Raw genomic sequence first — 26,885 nt, 5'->3', positions numbered from 1 at the left:
AAGAAATGGTGAAGCACAGTGGCAGAGTGAGGTTTGCATGCTCCAAGGTGTGTGTCTGTGTGTGAGTGACCTAGACAGTGTCATTGTGGGCTAATTGCTGTAATAGAATCATATTAGGCCCTGGAACGGCCTCTTCAGTGCAAAGTTATAAATTAATTAGTGCCACACTATTATCACATACATTATCATTAAGCGACTGAGATTTGCATACATTGGATGCATGCGCATGTTCACAAACAGAAACGTGTATGTACACATGCATGTGTGCACGAGTGAAGTTACACACACTTATACAGATACACAGGATTGCCAACATTCGGGATGCGTTACATTCTCTATCTAATGATTAAATAAATACGAATATGTTTAAATGTGATGCTATGTTATATCAAACATGAATTTATATGAAATTAAAGTCTTAGTGCTACTCAATAGAATGGTTATATCTATCTATCTATGCTTTATGGTTCATGACTCTCTTTACCACCGCTGTTTTTCATGGTGGAGGAACCGATTTTGAGTTAGTCTAGTTCCTCAATCTGGAATTGACCTTTATGGAACCGCGTTAGCCCTGGCTGATTTGATAGGTTCATTCGAATCAGAATTTGAGCATGCTTTATGGAACATGACCCTCCTCCTTAATTTCACACTGTTCCCTTTACTCACAGGCAATAAGGGATAGTCCTGAAGTTTCATGCTTTCATCCAAGTACATACAGACTGTCAGCATGGCTGCATAAGTCACCTCTTTCTCTCTAGTACAGTCTTCTATCTCTGTTTAACTCGAAGTGGACTGGTGGTGTTAAGATTAGTAAGTCTACTCAACAAGATACATTAGCAAAGTGAAGAATGCAGATGAATTTACTTTTGGTCTTTCACCAGCAAAACACCAAGTTACTGTAGGATTCTTCTAAACTGGCACCCAGAGCTGTCATGATCCCATACTCATAAATGATGTTACTGTGTGTGTTGCATCTTTTTATATGTAGTGTCTTTTTTTGAAATGTATTTCTCACAACTAAAAGTCACATCTCGATTGAATCTTAAATCTATACCTGTGCAGGTTATTGCTGGAATGTCCAATAACTTTAAAGTGACTTTTTTTTTTTTACATGTAATAACATAATAAAAAATGATAGGTATAAAAGCTTTTAACGCCATCATCACGTCATCTTGGCAGTGATAGTGAAAGATGCCTACCACTCCTAATCTGCTCTTCAACCGGCTTCAAATATCTTTGGAAAGCACCTTTGCATTTCATCAAGTGCATTTCATGTTAGCAGTGTCAATCGTTAGAATGTTGTCTCCTGTTCCCTGTTGTTCAGTACATTACATACACACAGTGTTCACTGTTACATAAGAACAGAACACGTGAGCCACAATATATATCCAGACAAAATTCACAGACATGGATGTAATGCTCTTGTATGCTATATTCCTCTCTCTCGCTGTTTTCATGCTATTCCTTTACCCTTCTTTTTCTCCGTCTGTCTGACTGCTTCCTTTCTCATTCTTTCTCCAACTCTGTCTTCTATCTTTTCATATTTAAACTCAGTGGGCTTCACCTCCTATATTTATCAGGTGAGTCCTTAAGTATTTACGAGTGAGAGACGGATTGGGGGCAAGGAATAGAGAGAAAAGGTGGGAAAAGAAAAGGTAAAGTGAAGAATTGAAGGGGAAAGAGGAAGAAAAGAGAGTGCTAATGACTGAATAGAGAAAGGGAAAGACCCATGCTTCCTCCTCTCCTTTTTATCATTCCATGAAAATTTTATATCCATCTTTTTAATGTAATTTGGTCCCCATGAATTCATGCAGCTGCAGAACAGACAGATGGATCCTGTGAACATAAACTCCACCCATGTTGGACAACTCCCTTTGCTCTGTCAACTCCTATGTTCACACCAGCTAAGTGATTTTAGAGAGAGAGTGGAGATAGATAGATAGATAGAATTATAAAGGTCCATTTTGACAAGATGATCTGTCTCTGAAAGAGGAAAAGTAAAAGAGCAAAATATTACAGAAATTTGGTTTGGTGTCGCAGAACACAAAGCATACAAGTTATTTCAGGAATATGTGACTGCATTCATACATTTATTTATCTGCCTTGTTTCACCACATTCTCTTTGGTATCCTGTGTTTGGTTGTCCCAAGCAAAGAAGAGCGTGTAGTAATGATGAGAACATAACTCCATCGTTATTTTGTAATCAAGAGAAAGCTAGATTTTTTTTAAATTAGCACATATTGTATAATCACACCTTGAAAAGTATTTGTGGTTTCTTTGATTTTTTTGTTGAAATAATCTGTCAGATAACATTTTCAATATAAAGTTTCTTGATAAAAAGTTATTTGTCAGCAGTCACATGCTGAAATACAGCTTTATCAATACATCTATTTTTTTTTTAGTTCCCTCTTATTTGAATAACATATTTTCCTTTCATATTTATACCAGTCATACATTATTTTTGAACCATTTTTTCCCTGCCTGTACATAGTAGAAGGTTACCTAGAATTAGGGAAATAACTCCAAATACAAAATGTATTGGTGAAAAACAACAACATGATTTTAAATGATTGACATTCCAGGTATTGCGATGGTTACTCAAAGGCTAATGTACACCCATGATGTTATGGATAAAAATCAAGCTCATGACCTTGGCCATGCATCTTCCCTTTTACCTCTTCAGTGTCTCTTAAAGCAGCAATGACATTAAATAATCTGTAGGAAAAGTAAAGATACGAAATTTAATGTAAATTCTGAACATATTGCTTGTCACGTTTTGACGCCATCCTGTAAGCATCTTGATTACAGTAAAGCTCAGCCTTTGTCCTCATTATGGCTCTAGGAGCCTTGACTCACCTTCAAAATTCCAGTCACCCACATATACACATACATGCATAAAACCCTGCTAAAAATAATGCCCTTCTTCTTCTCTTGACATGGATACACACTGATGGACACACTTCATGGGTCCCCTACATACACACAACATGCACACATATGCACAAGAAGCTAAATAATATGTATTCAGCCACAAGTACACACACACACACACACAAACACACTCAGCCCCACCTTCTGTTCCAGACCTTGTCAGTTGATTGTGTTATTACTATGCTAACCAAATCCTTATAAATGTGATTTAAGGCTTGGCGTCCCCGCACTCCTGTTTTAGCCTCCTGCTACTGTGTTTTACTGGAGAGAGGCGGAGTAAGAGTGGGAGGTATGGAGTGAGGGATGAAGCGAGAGGGCAAAGAAGAAGGGGATGGGGAATGGAGAGGTCGGAGAGATAGGGGTGAGTGAGACAAGGGAGATGAAGAGCTGTTTGGAAAAGGAAGATGGAGGAAAAAAGATGAGAAGGAACAGGAAAAAGAGGGACATGGAGTCAAGAAACCAGAGAGAAGGGTTGCTCCGCTTTTCCCCTCAACACTCGTTCCATCCTATCCAGAGAGCGGTAAAGCGTCAGTAAAATAAAAAAAAGGGGAAAAAGCATCACCTGCATCTTAAATGAAAATTTCAATTGAAAAACTTAACAGCCCTTCAAATTGCGGAATTTTACACGCGCCAGTAAAGCCTAAATAACACTCAACACTTAGAAGAAGAGGGGGATGGGGGAGGAAGAGAATCTGGGAGGAGTGGATGGCAACAAAGGGGGTTATTTTCGGGTGCTTGACTGGGTGCTGATCAAGGTGACTGGGTTGTGTTGGGTGCAAAAAATATTTACAATTGATGACTTACTGTGAACTATTAGTCTTCCTCTCTGTGACGCTCTCACACGTCTGTTTCTGGAATAGAAAAATACGGTAAGACGGACATTAACATGTTTGAATAGACAGAAGGATGCAGAATCTCTAATTGCTCTGATTTCTTCCACAATGACAAAGGGAGAGTGCGGCGTGGCACGCAGGCAAGCCGGCAGACATGCACCTCGTCAGACAGGGAGACGGGCTCCTTGGTTATTCGTGGGGTTCAGTGGACCTTTTGGTGGTAATTGAATCAGTGTGAGTGCTGAGTAGAGCTAGCATAAAAACCTGTTAACCCAAAAGGTCAACTCTCTGCATTGTTTATTTAGCAGGGAGACCAGAGAGAGGGAATGAGCGAGCGAAAGAGGGACTGCAATATAAAGCCAGAGTAACAGAGAGAGAGAAAAAAATGAGAGAAGGAATGTGGGGAAGGGGTCAAAAAAGATGGTGTAAAAAGAAGAAAGATGAGGAACATTTTGGATTTATAATCTGTTTATCACTTAAGCTTTACTCCATAGTTTATAACTGTTGTTTATCTGTGTGACTGGAGGGCCGGCATCTCTTGAATATACACTTTAATGTGTATTATAATAACAATGTACAGAAATCATCCATGCCCGTGCCTTCGTTATCTTGGTAATTCCTCATCTTCATTCACCCGCTGTATGATCACACTGGCATCAGGGCCATCTGGATGATTTTCAGATGTAGCACACCTGAAAACATTTAATGTAGCATCATTGGTGTAATTAGTAAAGTATTGTGTCTCCTGCTAATGCGGCTACAGAATGTTGATACTGGGATGGGGATAGGGGCCGTTCTGGTGTCACTTTTGCCACTACATTCGCACAGGGGTGAATGAAAAGGAGGAATGAATAAATGCCCGAGCTGATGAAGGTCCTGTCCTGCACATCCACATTGATTATTGATTAAAAACAGCTTATTGAGAGGTTATAGAGCTTCATTTAGATACACCGCAGCCCAGTCCAGTTTTCATCTTTTGAGGCATCTACTACGTTGTGTGCATGTTGACAAAAATGTGTGCAAGGATCTGTCATACATTCATCAACTGCTTATGATGTTTCACCCTTTTTTTTTCTGTCTCTCTTTTACAGAGACGCTCACACACATGCAGACACAGACACATGCACTCTGCCATCTGGGAAAGCCGTTAGCGGTTAGCGGTAGCACTTAGCAACGCAGCACGCTCCCTCAGTCCGCTCAGTCACCTTGATCTGCTTGCCCTTCACAGAGCACCATTACAGCTATACTGCATCTCAGTGTGTGTGTGTGTGTGTGCGCGCGTGCGTGTGTGTGGACATGCATCTGTGTGTCCATTATAGGGCAGTACACGGATGTAGATGCTGTGGGAGGCAGGGGAGGAGAAATCACGTTCAAATGATCACTGTGAAGTGAAATATCCCCCTGACTAGTCTTGCAGGTTCTCATCAGTGTATGTTCATGTACATATCATGTGACACTGTGGCTTATGGACACTTCCAGACCTTCTGAATGACAGTGAACGTGAAAATGAGAAAGGTCGTTCCTCTCTCAAAGCTAGGTTTACATAAATTGATGTATTGTGATGCATTTCCAATCACTCCTGTATCTTTACAGGAGGAAACTGTGTAAACTTTACAGTATTCAATGAGTTCTGGACCGGGATAAGTGGAGTTTACAGTGTAAACTCTACTTTTCAGATATTAAAGAAAGATTTATCAAACTGCACGTCACCTATACATGACATAGTTTGCCCCCGTTTTAGCCCTGCATCACCTTCTGAACTCCCTGTTGAAAGATGCATAGCATCACATTCAAACAGTCACAAGTACTTCATAAATCCATAGATGCAATCTTGGTTTGCTCTGGGGAAGAAATTGCATGAATTCCTTGGATAGTGCTGACAAAATCATTCTGTCCTCATGTTATTCTTGTCATATATTAAATAAATTCCCCTTCATTGGTTTGTCCCACTCTCTTGTAATCACGTATATTTATCCCCTTGTTTTGAAAATGTTTATTCTTTGTGTTTTTATTTATTCATTTCTCTTTACCCCCAGGGCCAGGACCAGTTGACACTCCCACTGTATCAGGGCTTCATCCAAGAAGCGTGAGAATAACCTGGGTTCCTCCTTCTGAACAAAATGGAGTTATCGCCAGTTATACCCTCCATCTCTGCCCCGGCTCATTCTCCAGGACCAACCTCAACTCGAGTTTAAATCCTAATCCACAACTACTGCCTAACATTGAGGGTGGATATTTAAACTCAAACCCAATCCAAGGAGGTGAACCCATTCCAAAACAAGACTCCCACCACGGTCCCATCACTGGTTGCTTTAAGGCAGCTTCAGATTCAAGTTTATCCCTTAACTCAGTCACCGTTCTGGGAAACACCACCAGCTACACTCTCGTAGGCCTGCAGCCATACAAGACCTACAGCCTCCAGGTACAATATAGTGTGATAGCATGGTTTAAAGTTTTTACCTTGTAGTGTGACCGAGTACGTAGTATAGCAGTTGAAATTGCTTGTAAGCGATTGACAAATAACAATGGAATAAAGAGAGATTATACTGTTGATGTTCACGTTGTGATATGACTAAGCTGCGCTCCAACATCTAGGTGGAGGCATGCACCAGTGTGGGTTGTTCAGCGCCTGGGACGAGTCGGAGCTTCCGTACCCTCCCAGCGCCACCTGAAGGAGTTCCTGCACCTCACCTTTACTCTGAAACCCCTACCTCTGTTCTCTTGTCGTGGGGTGCACCACGGTGGGGCAATGGACCGTTGGAGCGGTGAGCGATGAGCATACACTTTAATATCTCTGCCACACTCCTATAAGTGGATAGATTCCATTGTGTCTTGTGCTGGGTGCAGATGGGTGATTGAGCGGAGAGTAGCTTGGACCAAACAGGTCTCCACAGTGGGCCATCTCCCAGCAGACCCTCCACCTCTTTCATTCTTGGACTCCTCATCAGCTCTTAGTCCCTGGACTAGTTATCAGTATCGGCTTGTCCTCCATAATCAGGCTGGCAACTCCACTGGTAAGGCCATAATATCGATCTCGATAAATGAAGGCAGAGGTGATCTAGAGGTATATCATGTTGTGTTTTGCTCTTGATCAGCCTTCTTCGTATCAATGGTAAAGATAAAAGTGTTTTAACTCTGTGGCTTTGCGGTGGGAAATGTACCCAAATGTTACCTCTTTGCAGGACCCTGGACGAATATCACCACCAGACCCTCTCGGCCAGCCGGTCTCAGTCCACCTAGGGTGAAGGTTCTGGGCCCAGAATCACTTCAGGTATGATCGATTTGCCTTCAGACATCTGACATATTCTCATTCCGGATGTTTATACAAGTCAGCATGCTGCTACTAATATTTACACAATATAATATACAATAAGCCTAATATTATGAACCCTAATTTCAAAAAAGTGAGAAAACAATACACAGCTGAATTATTTGAATTTTAATGAATTTATACTGACAAATAGGTTTACAAAGTCTTCCTCTAAACCTTTTACACAACAAAGCGATGAAACGTACTGTTTTCAACATCAATCTTTTGATGATGACCCTTCATGCCAGTTACCATTACCATTAAATCAATTGTTCTTATGTTGTTTTCCATTGAGTGTGCCCAAACCTTTTTATATTTCCATACCATCGCAACTTTTTTTTCTACTTTTTTTTCCCAGAATCTCAGAAAGAGCTTCAGGAGTAGTTTTTTTAAGCTGTAAATTCACAGAAACGACTGCACTATTTCGTTGAGAACCTCTTCAGTCACTTGAAGTAGAGAAGACAAAGCAATGTCACACTGATTCCTCTGTGTCTTAAGATTTAATGAGAAAGAAAAGCATTCAACTCAAGGTCCCCTTCAGAAAATGGGAGGGGCTGTGACCCTGTCTGAAGCTGCTTCCTTCCTGTCGGCCATTTTGAATGAGGGGCCAGAGTTAAATTCCACTACTCGCTAATCCCACATCAAGGCCTATCAATAAAAACCACTGAAACAATACTGTATGCATATACACACACACACACACACACACAAGCATGAACTCAGAGCTCTGCACTAATGCTAACTGCAGGAAAATGCTAATGCCTGTCATAATTTCAGAACCACCCCCGTCATCTTTGCAGAAGCACAGCTTTAGAGGTCACAGGTCCGAGAACGAAAGTGTTCCTTCCTGGTTGCTGCTAATTGGACAGACAAGCAAGCTGCTTCCTGGTTACCAATTGACCTTGAAAACACAGACAGGATTTTTATTATCTTCTTTCATTCTCCAAGTCATTTTGCTTCTAACTTATTAAGATATTCACCATCTCATATTATGACACTTTTCTTTCTTTTTAAATCAAGTGATTCAGACTATCACTCTAAGAGTGTTTACTCTTGTGGAAAATAAAAGAGAAATGGGTTGCTGCATTGTATAATTCAGGTCCAGTTTCTGTTAGATTTAATTGTTACAAACAAAACAAGAGCTATTATTCATGTAAACATATTAATTAAGCAACTTGTTGAAAGTTCTCTGCTGCAGAAATGGATAGGGATATCAAAACCCAGTGCCTTGCAAAGGTGTTATATACAAGTTAAGGTTTCTGCTTTTCATTTTGCAAGAAACTCTACAACCTGCTGCCTTTCAGAGCTTAAACGAAAATGAACCTGCTGAAACAGAAGCCATGTTCATAAACATGACCACTTATATATTCCCTGCTACAGTTTGGTCATCCTTGGCCATCATACACCATAACATTAAATTAGATTCACAGATGACAATCCAAATGTTTCCTTATGTGTAAGCGCTAATGTCCATGCAACTACAAATAATAATAATGTGTTGGCTTCTATTGTCAGCTACAGAGATCGGCACACTCGGCACCTCTGAGTCTTGATCATATAGACACACAAAGACACACACTCTTGATCATATAGATGCACAAAGACACACACTCATACACTATGTCCTAATGCACACATGTATTTTTTTCTACCACCAATTCAATCTGTCACTCTTTCTCACTCATACAGACACACACACATTCACGTAGCATCCTGGCCTTAGCCCCAGTGCTCTGTGTCTGCCCGGGGTCTCTACTGTCTTCACCATCTCCAGATTACATCAGGATATTCAATCTGTAAATGACTTCCACCACAAAGCACACTCAACACGCACTTTGGGAAATGAGCTCCCTAACTCAACATGACCCTGCCCGTATGCTTGTGTGTATGTGTCCTGTATCGCTGTGCGCTATCACTTGTTAAATGAATATCAAGGTTGCATGAAAAATAATTATTCTCGACATTCATTCATAACACTCTCGTCAGCGCTGACCCCTTAATCACCGAAACTCTTAAGTCTCAACAAGCTGTGAACAGATCAGTTGTTGTACATGACAGTGCTGAGTCGCAAACACTGTAGGGCACACAGAACATGAACACAGGTGAGTATGTGCATTTAAATACTTGAACTTGATGGTTTTTTGTCACTGTATATTGGTATAAACTAAATTTGTTTGTTTTTAAATCTGTGGTTCAAATGTGCACACCTTTGTGAGTCTTTTTAAGTATACAGTGTGTGTTTGTCACCATGTGTGTGTGCCAGTTACCTTCATCTCACTTTTGAAATGCTGACAGACTGAAGTCTTTCCAAATCCGATGCAGGGCTCAATGACAGCGAGCTTTTGTTTTTGCATGCAGCAATTCCATTACCAGCCGTTTTCATTATTTTAGCATGGTTTGTGCATGTGCGCGTGTTTGTGGGTATTGTGTTTGCTTGTACCCTGTTTTAAATTTGATGAAGAGAATCTTCTCATGTCAAAGTCAGGGTAGCGTCCCCCCCCTCCAACCACACAAACACACACACACACATAGTTGCCATCCTAAAGCTTTACATTCACGTATCCAGGTGTTGCTTAGGCAGGTACCACCTCCATGAAAAGACTTGTAGCACGCAACATGCATAAATATGTTTGCGTAAGGACACACTGTAAGTTCTGCACATACACATACATATACACAGTTCAATGACTTCCTGTAGTTCATTCATCTAAAAGCTTTCTGCTGCATGTCAAGAACATTCAGAATGCTTAGCCAAGCAAGGAGATGACTTTTCTGGGATAATGACAGGACAAGTAGAAAAGATCAAGTGAACCTTGTTTTGTTTGGCTACTGTATTTTAAATGAATAACCTGGAACTTAAATCTAACACAGATCACATGGTCTCCTGCTCTTATTCCCAATGGAGAAATCCGTGGCTACGAGATCCGCCTCCCAGAACCCTGCATTTTCCATGACAGTCAAAATGCTTCTGATCTCAACGTCACAGTTACCGGCCTCATCCCTTACATGAACTACAGTGTCACTGTGTTGGCTTGTTCGGTGGGTGGTGGAAATGTTGGAGGCTGTACTGAAAGCCTCCCCACTCCAGTTACTACATTGCCCACAAGCCCTGAAGACCTCGGACCACTGTCTGTTGTGGCAATCAGTGAGTCTTTCCTAGCTATTTCCTGGCAACCACCAAGAAGGCCGAATGGACCGAACATCAGGTAACACAAACACTAACACTCGTCTATTTTCTTCTCTTCATCCAAGTTGCTTTTCTCTTACTGATCGCTAAATGGGTACTCATCATCATCATTTTCTAACCGCTTGTTCCATTATCGGGTCGCGGGCCAAGCTGGAGCCAATCCCAGCAGTCAATGGGCGAGAGGCAGGGGACACCCTGGACAAGCCGCCAGTTCATCCACACATAGCCAATGATTCACGCACACACTCACACCTACAGACAATTTAGCGTAACCAATTCACCCAAGTTGCATGTTTTTGGTGGTGTGAGGAAGCCACAGAACCCAGAGAGAACCCTCGCAGACAAGGGGAGAGCATGCAAACTGCTCACAGAAAGACCCCAAGTTGGATTTGAACCTGTGACCATCTTGCTGTGAGGCAACAGCGCTTACCACTGCGCCACCGAGCCGCCCTAGATGGGTAGTGTAGAATGATAATGTATGTATTAATATTGTGTATTTTGTTAGGGGAAAAAATACACAATGTAAAATGCATTGTAAAAGCAGGTTAGTAACTGGCTCAGATTTGCATGTACCATAATGAAAGAATTCCCGCTTTTTACAATTTAAAAATGGTAGAGAGGGTAGTTGTTCTGTACAAGCAAATATGCATCTAAAACTAATAACACTAATAATGAATTATGAATAAGTAACGTGAGTTCTCCAATTTGTGTAAAGCATCATAGCTTTACATAATCTGAATCGACCCTGTGCTTCTTCCATTAGCCCCATGAAAAGCCACAAATCTACAGCTGTGTGTGTTGTTCCAGAAAGTTAGGATTGTTGCTAAAAAACAGTCGGAAACAAGCAGATAGTAACACGTTAACAAGCCGTTAACATGAACATCCCGGTAATGAGCTGAGTGTTTTTAATCAGTGTTCTCCCAGTCTTGTTGCAGACGGGTCGGTTTTGTTCTGTCCTGTTCTACTCTGTCAGAGATTAGGCCTAAAATAAAGGTCAATTTTCCTGGCAGGCGATTAAAATGCATGAGCCCGTCTCTCTGTTCTGTTCTGCTCTGCTCAGCTCTGTGTGTTTGTCTAAGTGGGTTGGTTAAAAAGGCTGCATTAAGCCATTCTCTTCTGATTACAGCAGAAATTAGCATCACTGTGGGGAAAGGAAAACACAAACCCTGCAGAAAAAAATTGCGAGGGGAGGGGTTTCATGAGGGAGGGGTTTGATATACAGAAGTGATGGTGAAAAAAGAGTAGGAAATAAGTGACGAGTAAAGGAGTATGTTGAAAATTGCATGTGTGGTTGCGTGTCTTTATGGATCTGTGTGTACACATGCAGTATGCATTTCCGTGTTGATGAGCAATCATATTAGTGCATTTTATGAACACATGCTCTGTGTCAATGCACATTCCTTAACACCCAAATATGTGTTGGATTTTTTTATTCAAATCTCCCCTTCAGATACAAGTTGCTGCGACGTAAAACCCACCAGCCCATAGCCATCGCCACAACCCCCACTGTAACAGCCATGTCCCCTCCCCCCTCCGAAGATCTCCATCGCTGGCTCCATGTTTACTCCGGCACCAAATTGTTCTACCAAGATAAAGGCCTAAGCAGGTGAGATTACTGAAATGAGCTCTAGAGCAAATGCTGGCGCCGCAGCAAACCATGTGTACAGAGCTGATCGGCATGCTGCCGCTGATGCCGATCTTTTAATACCGCTCAAAGATACATTAAGCAAATATCCCAAAGAATTAAATTGTTTTTCACACAGCGTCCCCTAATCTCAGTTTGGCACTTGGTGGAAGCAAATTTTTTTTCTCTCTATGCTTGCTAAACAGCTCTGGGTGTACTCTTTTTGGGGGTTTGTCTCCACTATGCTTCATTCTAGTAGTAAACTGACAAACTTTTGAACATGTCAGCACTTTTTTATTATGTCCTCGAAAGTATAATATTCAGAAAGGATTTTATCTGTTTAATAGAAGTCACCACATTAGCAGAACTAACAGTAAGTTTAGCATGAATAAGCAGATACATCACTGTGTCTGTTATTTCTCTTAATTAGATCAGAGGAGGACTGATTTACATGTAAGGCAGTATCTGCAAGGCATTATTTTTTAAGATAATAATTTTTGGTACATTTTTTTTTAACCTTTTAATTGATCATTTAACATCAACAATATTAGCACTATAAAAAATGCAGCCCACTTATCAAACGGCAATGTTGTCTCTGAACAGATTCACCACTTACCAGTACCAGCTATTGGTGGAAAATGATGTGGGCTATTCTCCAGGGGCGATTGTTACTGCGAGGACCACGGCAGGGGTTCCCCACCACCCTCCATCTCTGTCTGCCCACGCCATCAATCACACTGCTGTACAGGTCAACTGGACGGAACCCTGTAAGTGGACGCTCTCTGTTTATCACACACACTCCTAACACACAGCGGGCCTATCAAAGGTCACTCATAGCCATTTGCATGTGTGGCTCACATTACAAGCCTCATTGTTTGAATCTGATTTTTAGTGTGGATCCCATTTGGTTATCTTGAAGGTTTGCAGTCAAGCATAAGGAAAGCATACAATTGTATGCAGTGGTGTTGTTGAGTCATATTCGTCACCAACATTAAAGAATATCTTTGTGAGAACTTATTTATACGTCACAGTTTGCTGAGGAGGATGTCCAACACCTCATCAGCAGTTCACAAACAGATTACAAATGCATGATGTTCTGCATTGTGTATTCCTCAGTGCATGTGTATATGTTAAACATTTTTTTAAATGTAATCAGATAAAATGTTGTCTTCATATGGTCATGATTCTGCTCTCGGACCACAAATGAAAGGGACTCAAATCCAATTTGATAAATTTGATTTTTTTTGGGGGGGGGGGGGTCACACAAACCTGAAAAAAATCTGATTTCTACCATACTGGGGGGAAAAGAAAATCAGAATGAAATCAGTTTATCCTGCTTATGTACACAAAGCTATATTCTATAAAGATTGTTCACAATTTAAGCTCACCCCAAATCCGTCCTTGTCTTCCTCAGCTCTGCTACAACTGCAGGGAGAGGTGGAATCCTACTTTCTGAAGATACATTCTGACCATTCGAGTCAAATCATGATTATCTTCCCAGAGGTCATCTCCACGGTGATAAATGACCTTTGGCCCAGTACCACCTATATTGTATCATTACAAGTGTCCAACGGAGCACATAATACAACTGAAGCAACAGTTAACGTCACCACAGAGGATGGAGGTACATGTACAGTTGTAAAATTTGCCTTGAGCTTATTGTGAGAGACTTTTATTTTGCTCATGATTATGTATGTACAATGATCAGTACACGAACTCAAGAGATCCAGCAGAGGTTGCTGTGTTAATGTGTGTCTAGTGTAGTCTAGGCTGCGTATTTTAAAATGTTGTCAAATAAAATACCTGTTGCCATCACACTTGCATGGTAAACACATGCAAACTGCACACACACATGCAAACACACGAATGATGTGACTATTCCTACATTGACATTGTATGCAGGCTAGTCATTACTGCACCATACGGTCACAATACATCAGAAAAGTTACACGAAGACTCTTTAAACAACCAAGATTTCCAGGCTGCATTCTCTTTCTATATTTACGTGTGATTTCTGCAATCAATCCAACATCGTTGTGACTTTTCTGTCCATTTCTAAAGTTTGCTCTCTAAGCATTTAAGGGTCATTGTTCAAATCACTCTGTCATCATTTGAAAGCGCTCCCTCTTTCTTTTGTTTTCTGTTTCTCTCTGTTTCCTCTCTCTTCCTTACTACTTTCAGATTGCTCCCCCTTCTCAGTTCTTTTTTTTCCAGCATAATCAAAAAATGTCAGCGTAGTCATATGTCAGAGGGCTCTCTCTTTCTCTCTAATCTGAGCAGTATAATAAAAAGTGCATTAAAAACATTAGAAAATCATTAGGTGCTAAAGGCAAAGCACGGCTCGTTTAACTGAGAGGGCTCTGGAGGTAATTTCATTATTTTACAGCCATAAGAGTGCATGCATACACACATACACACACACACACGTGCACACGCATACCAAGGCCAAATATATTTTAACTAATGCAGCTCAACCCTACCAACCATCCTAACATGGTGTGCAATCTATAGGGCAAAGCTAACATCAGGACTAATTGGTAAAACAAAAATGCGTGTGCACATCGGTGTGTGTGCAAGTGGACAGGCTCAGTGTGCAGTATTGCGTTGATAATAACATCCTGCAGTAAATGAAATGTAGAGCAGTAGGTTGGGTTTAGGTAAGTGCATTGGCAGCAAATGAATTGGGTTAACCTCTCTTAGCTGAGTGCATTTTCACTTAGAATAATACATGGAGTCTGTATGTATGGCTGTCTCTTGCAGTGTCTATTGTAGGAAGACTTCACATTGCATTTAAATACAATATCTATTTCCATTCTTTTTCATTTCCCTCACTCTCTTTATTCCTTCATATCACAGATCATTTATTATTCTCAGATTATTCCATAGGAATTTGCCCTTTCTGTTTGTGCTGAACAAGAATTTGCTGGATGAACAGATAGAAAATAATTTAGAAGACAGAGAAAAGAGGGAAGAAAAGGAAGAAAATGATTTTTTTTTCACCATTACCTTTGAGACACAGACAAGGGAAATGGAATCAGGTTGTTATTCTGGGTAAAGTTGTTCAACGCTAAAGAGCTGCTACTGCATTTATCTAAACCCACTGCTCATTTAATTTGCTGCTAGATAACATTATCAACGCAATGCTGCACAAACAGCAGACGTGCAGGTGGTCTCTCTCCTTCACAAACTCACAATAGCCATGTCATATATGCACACCGACACTCTATTTCTTCGCAGTGTAAAATGCTCACTTTTCATGCAAGGGATGGTTAAATGTTGATCTCTGAATAGTTCTCAGGCTTTGTCGACACAGAAAGGATTTAAAATGTTACACGGATTTAACGCGACACTTCTGCATACCGGTGGGCTCATGATAACATTTGAAATAGCCCTTCTTTCTGAATTTTATCACCTGTGTTTTATTTGTTGTTGTTATTATTTTTAAAAAGAATTACAATTTTTAGAGACTCTGTCCTCACATCCTTAGAGCCAGACCCGGTGTTTGCCCCAGAGGTGGTTCCAGTTAACAGCAGCACAGTACGTGTGCTCTGGTTCCCTCCTTTAAGGCCCAATGGAGCCATCACTGGTTACAACATATATGTTAACCGCCGTCTTCATGGCAGTGAAGACAACAGCGCAGGGTCCTACCTGCTGGGGGGCCTGCTGCCTTTTACCGTCTATAACGTACAGGTACACATTACAATAAAAGCACACATGCAACACCAATGGCCAAGCACATGCTTCATGATTGTGTCTTCTGTGTTTGTGTATTTCAGGTGGAAGTGTGCACAGTGTATGCATGTGTGCAGAGTAATGCTACTCAAACAACTACTGTGGAGGGCCTGCCCACTGATGTGGCCCCACCACATGCACATGTGATCACTCCCAGGTAGTCTTTCACTTCCTCCATCCTGTCCTATGAGCCGAGGAAAGCACATGCTCTTTTCTTACTACTCATTTATTTAAAGCTTTTTTCCAAATCCCAAAAAAGTAAATTGTCTTCAGAGCTTTCCTAAAACCTTCTACTTTTGTCAGGGCTGTGAGGCTGGACTGGTCTAGTCCAGGCAGACCCAGTGGAATCATGCTGGGCTATGAAATCATAAGGCGGCCTGTGAGTTCGTGTGTCGTTGCCTCATCCTATGGAGAGCCACAAGGTGCAGGTGGTGTGAGGTTCAGATGTTCATACCTGCAGTGTCCAGTCCGTCATGGTGTGTGCGGAACCTCCTGCTTCCACCCTGACAGTCAGGTGATTTTGTCCTGGTTATTTTCATACTATTTTCTTCTTCTCTGCTCTTCTGCTGCATTACATTCTGCTATAGTGTCCCGAATGTGAGAGCCCATTTTAAGTTGTTATTGTTGTATCATACCCAGATTAGCAGGGTTACCTCTTCATGTACTGCTGCATCTTGTTCCCACATGTTTCCCTGTGGATGATGTATCATTATAAATGATCCATTCTGGAAGCCGCTAAGATGACAGTGTGTGTCGGGTTTGTGCTGGTGGTGTGTGAATAAAACCCTTAAACTTAACCTTTACGGTCAGATAGTTTCAGAGCATACATATAATATTTCTACTTCCATATACTTCGTCTGCAACTGTTTGTCCATCAGGTTTGCTGCAGTGGGATGTTGTACCTTAAGAAACCACATCATCATTGCTGTGAGGACCGTTATCTGAGCTGGGGCAATTCCTCCCGTCCGGTATGCTGTGATGGCAAACTGCTCCCAGCTCTCCCAGATCACCAGTGCTGTGGAGGATACTATGTTCCTGTAAAAACCAGTGAGTCTCAAATCGCTTCTCGTTTACATTTACAGAGCATTTTCCTTTTTCTACTTCGAGTTGGCCCTTTCCTATGTTGTCCAACTGTTTCTTTTGTCTGTCCTTGTCTGCATAGATGAAAACTGCTGTCCTGACCGCTCCCGGGGTCGGGTCTCAGTGGGACTGGGTGACAGCTGTTGTGGGGGAGTTCCTTACTCCGTGATGGGTGGGCAGCTCTGCTGCAGCGGGACCCTCTATGATGGCTATGGAGTCCAGTGCTGCGGAGGCCGGGTTGTGGATGACACCGCGGTGTGCTGCGGTGATGCTGAGAGGGGGGAGGTGCGCACTCATACCCCAGGTGAGTGAGGGAAATACAGATGCCAGCATAAATTACCATTCCCTGCTGTTAGAATATTTAAATTCTAATCTAAGATGGAGATCAGGAGTGACTCCGTCCTGAATTAAGGATGTTGGCCAGCAACGACAGATCACTAAGTGAAGTTTGATGGCCTGCTGGGCCTTCTGATAAACTGTTTTTGTCTGAAGATCTCCTTTATTGTAAATCTCAATCCACAAAAGGGTCTTTGTTCCCCTAGTTAGTTCATGAAGGTGTTTGTCAAAGTTTCCTGGTGATATCTGAATGTTTATGGAGACAAGAGACTTAAGGCGAAGGAGGTAGACACATGGTGCAGGAACACGGGGTCGTTTCCCTTTCTTTCTCTCCTGCAGTGTCCCAAAGCACCCGGATACCACGGCACAGATGGGACTGTGTGTGTGTGTGTGTGTGTGTGTGTGTGTGTGTCATTAGACATCTTTGTCATGGCAGATGATGATGAAACGCACTCTGGATGGCACCATTGAGGGCACTGCCAAGCACACAGCAGGACAAATACACACTCATTCTCTCTCCTTCACACAAACACATACGTACACTTTCACATATTTAGACGTATTACATGCTCCCGCACAAACACACAGACGCACACACACACACACACACACACACACACACACACACAGTCAACAGGGTGCCCTCGGCAGGGTTCACTTAATGTTGAGTGCCAGAGACACGTGGATTCTATTCATCACACAAACAATGGCCCCATATGGACAACTCTAGAGTACTCCATTACCCAACCCACAAATACACGTATACACACCGTCGCACATGCACATACAAAATATATGGATGCTCAGGAAAAAGCCCTGAAAAAAAATCTACTTTTATTTCAGATATGGCTATTAATTTCAGAAGTTTCACTTTTATATTTCATCTTTCCTTTTCCTGGATGGCAGCAACAGTCAAAAAAAACAAAGAAGACTTTTCAGGTCATTATGAAACACCATCACTGACAAGAGTATGTGGTCTTATTTCACTTCTGTTCAGGTACTGAATTGGTGACACTAATCTTCGGTGTCCACCTTGAAACTGGGGTGATTGCATCGAAGATCCTCTTATTTCATGATTTGAAGATCTGTTTTTAGAGTCTGTATCTTTGTAGCAACATCCATATTTGATGAAGTCCACTTTGGTTTTATTTGTTAATCAACTTTAGGTACTTGTCTTTGCTCAAAAACATATTCATCAGTTCTCTGTACTTGAATCGAAGTAAAGAAAACAAGTTTCATATTAAAATCTCTTTTTGTTATTTATTTCACTCTTCATTCCTTTTTTCATCTTCCTCTTGCCCATTTGCTCTCCTCATACCACCTAGTCTTCCTCCCCTCCTCATCCTAATCTAACCCGGTCCTTTCTTTTATGTGCCCCTTCCCGTCCACTCATCAGTCATTAGCGTTAGCTTCCCCATTGAGAACATGTGGTATGATGGATCTCTGGGCTAGGGGCGCTAGCAAGGCTAAGGGCCATTTGCCGGATGCACTGCGCTGTCGGGGAGCCTTGGGGCCGGGGCGGCCCCACACGTCTGTTTCAAGACATGCACATGCACATAATGCACACAGCAACACCTATTATGGGATGGGCTACTTAACCTTGGCAACACTTACTCTCAATGTTGCGTCTCACCATGTCCAAGGTTTTTTTTATTTAATTGATACAATGAGGGTGAAATATATGAAGGAAAGAAAAATAGAAAGAAATAATAAACCTCTAAATGTAAAAAAAGACAGGCTATTGATTGGTACTCTCCAAGAAAAAAGTACAGCATTAAATATGGTTCATAATATAGATAATGCAAGATATAACAATGAAAAAAATATTGAAGCAAGAAACAGGGAGAAGACAACAAATGAAATACACTAAATAAGGATGAATCCGGAATAGATAGAAAGAGAACGATAGAAAGAAAGAAATACATTCTAAAACTGTAAAACACGCAGCAGAATAAAGGAAACAGCAGATAAAGACGGGTAAAGTGAGCGAGAGACAAACGAGAGAGAACAGAGCAGTAGTGAAGAGCTAGATGGAGCAGATGAAAGGAGGAGTGAAGGGTATCCCATTGTGCCCAGCTGATAGACTAGGTTAGGCTGATGTGATTATGGGGTCCCTGAAGTGCGATCTATCACACATTACCGTCCGTGCTGTCAACAACCATACACACACACTGCAGGGGAACAGCAATGCCAGGAGACAGCCGTCTGGCAACAGATACACACACGGCAACAGACTTGTGCAGATACCTGTGTGTGTGTGCGTGCACACAATCACGTATATACACAACAATAACTACACAAAATTACATGCACATGTACACTCATTATGAAACCCAGTTGTGTGAGCACCCACTCACCAAACACGCACACACCCATCCATCTACAAACCAACTCACTCTTCACTCTGGTAGGTTTAAAGTGTGTGTTTGGGATAAGTTTGCTTTTTTTTCTTTCCTCTTCAAAAAAAAAAATGAGTGCAACGTTTTCCTTATAATTTAAATGTTCAGTACCAGACATGAATAATCTATTATTGTTTAAATGCAGAAACTGATGCTTCCTGTTGACGCTTTGAAAGCAGAACTGTCCCGTTCTTGCTTAATATACAGTCTGAGGTCTCCATTGTTTCATTTAGTGCTTCATTTTCAATAGGGGACGAAAGTCTGGACTTCAGGCGGTCCAGGCTGGTCCCTGCAGGCTATTATTCCGAATGACGCAGATGCAGCCACCTAGAAAATGGGTTGACGTCTCACCGGAATAACAGGAGAAGTTCCCAAAAAGATGTTGTTTGAATTTTGACATACTAGTTTACGTTGTCCAACACCTGAAATATACCTTACAGATTTGCAGCGGTCTATCTCAGGTTGAGCCCAAAGACGTTAAGGACCTTACCTCGCTGTTGGTAAATGGACTGTGTTTCTTGTGATGAAGTTTGAACTCACAATTGGAAATGCAGCAACAAACATTGTTTACTTGTTTACCAATTCCCTAAAGTGTTCCTGAGCCCATTTCATAATACTCTTCATCAAATCTTTTTTCATGTAGTCACCAGAGGGATGGAAAGTCATGGGCATTCAGTGTTGGTTTTTGTCCTTACCTCAGAAGAGTCAAGGGCAAGGTTATGTGTGCAACAATCACATTTATATTCCTTGCACGAAACATTCTTAAACTGTTGGGTTATTTTCCCATGTAGATTTTTACAAATTGTTTCACCTCTCCCCATCTTTTCATTCTCATGAAGTCACATATTTACGTATGGATTGATCCTATCAGCCATTTTTGAACATCCCACACCTTTTCTAGTCCTTCGTTGACCCTCCCTCATATATGTGCTGCCAGTAAAGTTGGAAATCCAGCTTTGACTATTCCCCAGTTGTACTAAACTGCAGTATCTCGTTGCAGTCAGTTGTTTGCATTTCACTTCGGAGCGGATTCTGTCTGTTTCCAGACACGACTGCGTCAGTTTTCTTTTAGCTTTCCTTACCACAGTTGCAGAGTAAAGACAAACTTTTCAGCTCTTTATTTGCTCCTCTTTTCTGCTTTCTCTGCATTTCTGTCTAAAATGTTTAGCTGAGATTTACATGAGATTAGATGGTGTTTAAAGGAATACGAGTGCGAACCATCGTTGGCCTCCCGTTGCTCCCTAACTCTCCCGCCTCACTGTGTGCGCTCACTAATCATTACCCCTTCACACATTTTCTTTCTAGCGTTTAGTTATTTAACCCTTCCGTCTGCCCTTCAACCCCCCCCCTAAATTCTCACTGTGGGTGCTACCATAAGTGCCCTCCTCACCTCACTATTTCTTCTAGTGAATGTTAAAATGCCTGCATTTCTTTAACTGCTTCCTCTACTCCTTCCCTCTGTCCCAGCCCAGCAGGCCCCATCCAAACGTTCAAGGACAAATCTGAATATCCCTTTTCACCGTTTAAGTGTTAAAAGCCTGCCGGTGCCGGGGTGTTATCTTAACGCGCGCCTTTCCGTGCCATCATCAGAGCGCGTGGTGAAAATGGCTGTGATGATGCTAAAAGAAAAAAAGAAGATGGGGAGAAAAAGTAATAATCAAATATGTTTTTCAAGGGCACAGTGACCATTTGCTGGAGGGAGATTATCCAAGTAGTTAAGCTAGCTCACTCCGAGCCTGGCGGAGTTGTGAGACTTGATGTGTTTGTGCATGTGTCAGTGTGCAAGGTTTATTACTTATCACTCTCCTCATGTGTTTGTCTGTGGTTAATGAATGTGTTTGCATTTTTATATGTTTCGCTATACATCCCTCCATCCTTTCATCCATGTGCGTGTGTGTGTATGTGTGTGTGTGGCTATGATTGCCAAAAGTCTCATCAATGATGGGTAGCAAATGGCAAACGGTAGTGCATTCCAAATAGCAGCGTCTGGCTGCTTTAGAAGATCGAGTGCTCTCTGAACACAGGAAGACGTTTCTCTCTATGTTAATATATTTAGAATGATGGCTTTACTATTAGGTTTACTTTTATGACTGTCAAGAATAAAACCAGAGGCTCTGAGGAGTCTGCTGTGTATATGTGTGTGTGTGTGGGGGGGGGGGGGGGGGCTTTTACCACAGTGGTACTCATGATGCTGTAACTGTAACACATTTGGTCATTGTTAACACACACACCAATATAAGACACATACGTATACACACAATGTCACACACATGCCCAGCTGGCAGTGTTCTTGAGATTAAAAAATACATAAAATCTCAGAAAGACAAGAGGACAACCAGTCAGATGGGAAAGGTCTGGGTGTGTCTTTGATTAGGTGTGTGCTTGCTGCCCCAACATGCACGCGTGTCCACAGGGGAATACTGTGCACCGTGTGAGAAAGTCAATCCACTGATTTCATCTCTCGACATGACATATCGCCGGGCCCCTCTGGAGCACGAAGAGCACACACACGTGCACACACACACACTACGTTGCCTGTGTTTTACAAAACCTTTTTTCAGGATGACACCATGTATTGGTGGTTTTAATGGAGTTAACTTGTATTTAAATTGGAATTAAAAGGTGTAGTTGAGGTATTGAGCAGGACATTGCATTTTTTTAGAAACACAAAATGCAAAAAATATTTTATTTTATATTATCCATCCATGTTCCTTTGGATGAGACTATTGCAATCGTCTCGTCTACAGCCGCTGATCCACCTTGCAGGCCAAGTGGCTGCTGGAGCCTATCTCAGCTGACTGTGGATGAGAGGTGGGGTACACCCCGGAGGAGACACCAGTTCATCGCAGGGCCACACGAAAGGCAAACATCCATGCACGCACACACGCGCACCTACGGACAATTTGATATAGACCAGTTCACCTAAGCTCCACTCCATGTCTTTGGAGGTGGAAGGAAACCGGAGAACCTGGAGAGAATCCACACAGACAAGGGGAGAACATACACACTCAGCAACAGTGCAATCCTCTGCGCCACTGTTTCTCATGTATTGTGTGAGCATGTGCATTTTACAAAATCTGTTTACGTGTGGACTTGTGTTACACTTTTGTGCCAAAACCCTTTTAATATATTCAGGTATTTAAAAGTGTGTGGTTTGATTAAAGTTGTGGAGGGATTTTGGTCTCTGAGAGCTCGGATAACCCTAATCCACAACACACATTTTTATCAGTAGTTCATTGGCAGGGCTAAATATTGACTTATCATTAAGTGGAATGACTGAAACCCTAATAATAATTCCCGTTGTCTAAGCACCTTGTGTTGACGCAACGCTCCCTATGCTATTAACGAACGTATGCAAATCCATCGTAAATCTGAAGATTAGGGCTGAAGCATTCTGCAGTGCAAGAGAGAAAACAAGAGGAGTGTGATAAAATGTTGTCAACACATGGGCGTATACACACACACACACATATGCATGCATATGAACAATCACACAGAGCTTATAGAGAAAACAGGTTTGTGTTTCAGAACGTTAACACAAATGTACAAGCATGTCACACTCATCCGTACACAGGTAACGCTCACAAAAGCGGGGATTGGTTTTCTGCTGAATCGGTAATAGTATGAAAGTGAACTTTTGTTGTACAACAGTAAACGGTGTCGACTCATTGGTTGCAGAAACAGAGATGGAAAGAGACATTTTGGAAGTAATAGAGACAGCTGGAAAGAAGCGGACGATGTAAATATGAGCAGAAGAGGGGGTGAGAATTGTCCTTCGGGAGAAATGTAGGGTAGATCAGTAGTAAGATAGAATAAATACTTGAATAAAAGATCATAGAGAAAAGTGAGATGTTTGATATAGATTAATAAAAATGATAGATTTGGAAGACAAAGATGCTGGAAATGTACGTTTAAAAAGCATTCAAGAAGATAGAGATGCACAGAGTTTGAGCAAGTATGGTGAAAGATGCATGGAAAGATGGACTGGCTGGTAGAGTGTAAGTGGACTGGAGTCAAATGAGTAAAAATTGCCAGTCATAAAGTGCCTGGTTTCCGTATGGAGGATATGAATAGAGGTGAGGATGCCAAGAGGACGAGGGATGAGTGGTGAGGAGCTATTTTGGAAAAGTGTTGAGCTGTTTATTTGCGCGTCATTGAAGCTGAAGTAAGGCGCGAGGGGAATTGGCTACCAAGCCCCCATTCTGTAACAGCTGCCGCTGCTAAGTGAGTTACTAGCCGTCAGACTGCCTTTATGTCACACAATCACACACACACACACATGCATTTTCCTGCCACATGTTGCCTGTGGTGGATGCTGTGAGTATATAATGCACTCCAACAGCACATGAGAAAATGTTCTCCCGCCAGTGTCATTCCCCACTCTTGGTCTGTAAGTGAAATGATTGCAAAAATGATCAGCATCACGTGTGCAGAGAGTGAGCGCCGATTAGGCCGTTAAACAGTTCGTTATTTATCATTCCACAACTAGCCGCAGCCCCTTTAAAGGGCGAGGCCATGCAATGACTTAGTGTTTAATGTGTGCTGTCAAATAAAATGGACAACACAGCTGGAGGTAGATAGTGACATAGATTAGCATGTCATCAACTGTTAGGATAAATTAGCTTAATAGCTCATAAGCATTAGATTATTTTAACCAAACAAAATAATCACAAAAATATTCTTGCAATATTTCACTGATTCCAAATGAGACGCTTTTACTGTTGAACTCATTAAAATACGATTTGTATTTTTCCTTCAGCACTGCTCGTGTATTTAAGTCACGATGATCCATATTTTCAGTGCATCCTCACAGTATGGGGTACTTTGCTGATTCAGTGTTATACCTGGACAATATTATAGCACTAATCCATTGCAAGGCTAAACCTAGACAGTCTCCACACTCAGCTAAGCTAAGATGTCAAAGGAACCGGATTGGCTCCGTTTGTATTAATTCACCGTGTTTGCTCTCCACATTATCTGCAATGTTGTTGGTAAAAATAGTGGCAACCAGTTAAAAAAAATTTTTTTTAGTATTTCCAATTTTAATTTGGGGTTTGGAAACTACCATTGCTGGATGATAAAGGTGCACTGACATGTAGGTTTTGCGGCTTTTATTACTAATCTTCATTACAGTTCAAAATGTAGCCTTGACAACAGCATTGTGTGCAAAAGACTAAAGACAGTAGTCAGCTGATTAAAATGTTCATATTCTATAAATCCAAAGAGCTTATCCTTGAAAAAGAAAATGTCTTTCTACTTAAAATTCAATGCAAATATTTTTTTCCTTTAAATCATTTTCAATGTCTTTAAATTTACAATATGAAGCAGCAGAGAAATGATGATGCTTGAATGATGCTTGATGCAGATGCTTGAAATTTTATATTCAGCAGCAACATTTGTCGGGAAATAAAGTGATGGCACTTATTTTAAATGTCACCTTGCTGCTGAAGGTGAAGTGGTGGCATAAAGACATCACCTATCACTGTCAGCGATGGCACCTCTCAGGAAAACACACTTCCTCTCCACCGTCCCTCATTTGACGGCATAGTGTGAATATTACCGCTGTACTAATAGATGAATACAGGATAGGAAAAGATGCACGTTGGCAAGGAGAAGAGGGCTGGAAGAGGAGCTTGATAAGAGATGATGTGCTCTAATATTCTGAGGGCCATAAAAAGTATATTCATGCAGATGGAGAAAGGATTGCAGGAAGGAAGGAAGAAAGAACTCTGGAATTATAGAGGAGAGACAGTCTAGGCCAGCTGTGTCTGGATAGTTTGACTGTATGAAGAGAAGATGAGCGTGATACAAGAGCAGGTGAAGATGGGGAGGAGAGGTTACGGAGGGATAGGACAGCAGAAATGACAGGAAGGGTGGAGCGGTATAAAATGGGGAAAGATGCACATTCATAGGATGAGTGTTATTTGAGTATGTCCTGCTTACATCGAGAGAAGCAGGAGGACAAGAAGAGATGACGTTACACATAACTGTTGAATGTGGAATATTAACCGATCCGCTGTTGGCGTTTGATGCTGTGGGACGACCTGAAGCCTTTATGGGTGGAGCAGCGTCACTGAAATCCTGGAGTCAACCCATGCCCGCAAAACACCTTCATCTATTTCACTCAGTAAATGAAAAGTGACAGCGGTTGCATGAAATGGAATGTCTCTCATAAGTTCTAGAATAGCAATAGGTTGGTTACAAATCATATCATGATGTATGTTTTCTCACCTGAAGGATTCATCTGCTGCGGTTTGGACTACATCAACTCATCAACCTCTCTTTGCTGCGTGGGCGTAGACGGATATCCTACATTAAACCCCGCTGGCAATGCCACAGTGACATTGCAGTGCTGTGGATCAAAGGTCATACATCAGGAAGAGGAATGCTGCAACGGGATTGGATATGACCCGAAAAAGCATGTGTGTGCTGACCGGCCTACGCAAGGCCTGCATATACAGGTGTGTTTATACATGAGATCATTTGTGTGGTGTCTCCATTTGTTAATGTCTCAAAGAAGGAAAACATCTCTGTTGTTTATGGTTGTTGGATTTAAAATGACAGCATCAAGATGATAGGTTGAGAATGAAGGTGTGTTGCTGTGCTATTGGATAAGATGTGGCGACAATTGTCAGCAGAACAGCTTCATAAATGGTGTATGGCCCGAGTGTGCAAAAGGTTTAGTCTTCCTGAACTTTATTTATTTATTATTAATTAATCATCAGTCTGGAAAGACATACCGGTCCTTTTTTTTGCAATAAGTATTCCAGTAATTTGTGCCTATAGAATGGAATCACATAACTGAACCTCATACTACTACTACTATTTTTGTCTGTTTAACCTCTATTGCATCACCTCTGCTATCTGTCACCCTCCACCTGTGCACAGCACCAGTGTTTGCGGGGAGCTGTGTGCCCCATAGCTGCAGCGCCGACAGCTTACTGTGGTGCCTGTGACCTCGATCCATCGATGACCGCCTGCACATGGGTCCTGTCTGAGCTCACACCCAGTGGAACATCCTCCACGATGGACCCACCTTCCACCGATGCCACGCATGAAAGGCTCGGTACAAACCTGCCTGCACATCTGAACAGAAGTCAGAGCGCGTACAAGATGACAGACGCATATAGTCTCACGGAAACTGAGAACTTGCAGTTCAAGGGAGGCACATGCTCCTGGAATGAGGAGGTAGTGTACAGCGGCGATGCCCAAAAGTACTCCTATACAGGTAATCTGCGACAATCCTGTCAATCACCATACTCCATGTCAGACATGTAAGCTTGTTAAAATATAATTCTACTTTTCTTTCTTTTTTGATAAGTTATCTAACTAATGGCTGACAACGTGTGTTTTTTCCTGTTCTTGACAAAATATGATGAGAAACTGAGCTCAAAGTCGTAGCATTAGCCTTGAGCTCGATTTAAGTTTCACTTCAATTAGATTTTTCTCTAAT

General features: G+C 41.7%; 1 protein-coding gene across 1 annotated transcript in view; it reads left to right on the top strand.

Moving 5' to 3' along the window:
• The window catches only part of ush2a (Usher syndrome 2A (autosomal recessive, mild)), a 129,835-nt gene that overhangs the window by 60,108 nt on the left and 42,842 nt on the right, over nucleotides 1-26,885 (top strand). Inside the window, exons 42-56 of the mRNA XM_068741852.1 lie at nucleotides 5,801-6,186; nucleotides 6,360-6,529; nucleotides 6,612-6,778; nucleotides 6,947-7,035; nucleotides 9,946-10,280; nucleotides 11,712-11,867; nucleotides 12,489-12,652; nucleotides 13,300-13,509; nucleotides 15,373-15,575; nucleotides 15,662-15,774; nucleotides 15,921-16,131; nucleotides 16,496-16,664; nucleotides 16,780-17,001; nucleotides 25,670-25,893; nucleotides 26,321-26,660. Of these exons, the coding sequence (XP_068597953.1) occupies nucleotides 5,801-6,186; nucleotides 6,360-6,529; nucleotides 6,612-6,778; nucleotides 6,947-7,035; nucleotides 9,946-10,280; nucleotides 11,712-11,867; nucleotides 12,489-12,652; nucleotides 13,300-13,509; nucleotides 15,373-15,575; nucleotides 15,662-15,774; nucleotides 15,921-16,131; nucleotides 16,496-16,664; nucleotides 16,780-17,001; nucleotides 25,670-25,893; nucleotides 26,321-26,660 (3,159 nt within the window). The remainder of the gene's footprint in view (nucleotides 1-5,800; nucleotides 6,187-6,359; nucleotides 6,530-6,611; nucleotides 6,779-6,946; nucleotides 7,036-9,945; nucleotides 10,281-11,711; nucleotides 11,868-12,488; nucleotides 12,653-13,299; nucleotides 13,510-15,372; nucleotides 15,576-15,661; nucleotides 15,775-15,920; nucleotides 16,132-16,495; nucleotides 16,665-16,779; nucleotides 17,002-25,669; nucleotides 25,894-26,320; nucleotides 26,661-26,885) is intronic.

The sequence above is a fragment of the Brachionichthys hirsutus genome, chromosome 1, assembly GCF_040956055.1.
Source record: "Brachionichthys hirsutus isolate HB-005 chromosome 1, CSIRO-AGI_Bhir_v1, whole genome shotgun sequence".
Classification (NCBI taxonomy): Eukaryota; Metazoa; Chordata; class Actinopteri; order Lophiiformes; family Brachionichthyidae; genus Brachionichthys; species Brachionichthys hirsutus.
This window is presented reverse-complemented; position numbering and strand designations above follow the sequence as displayed.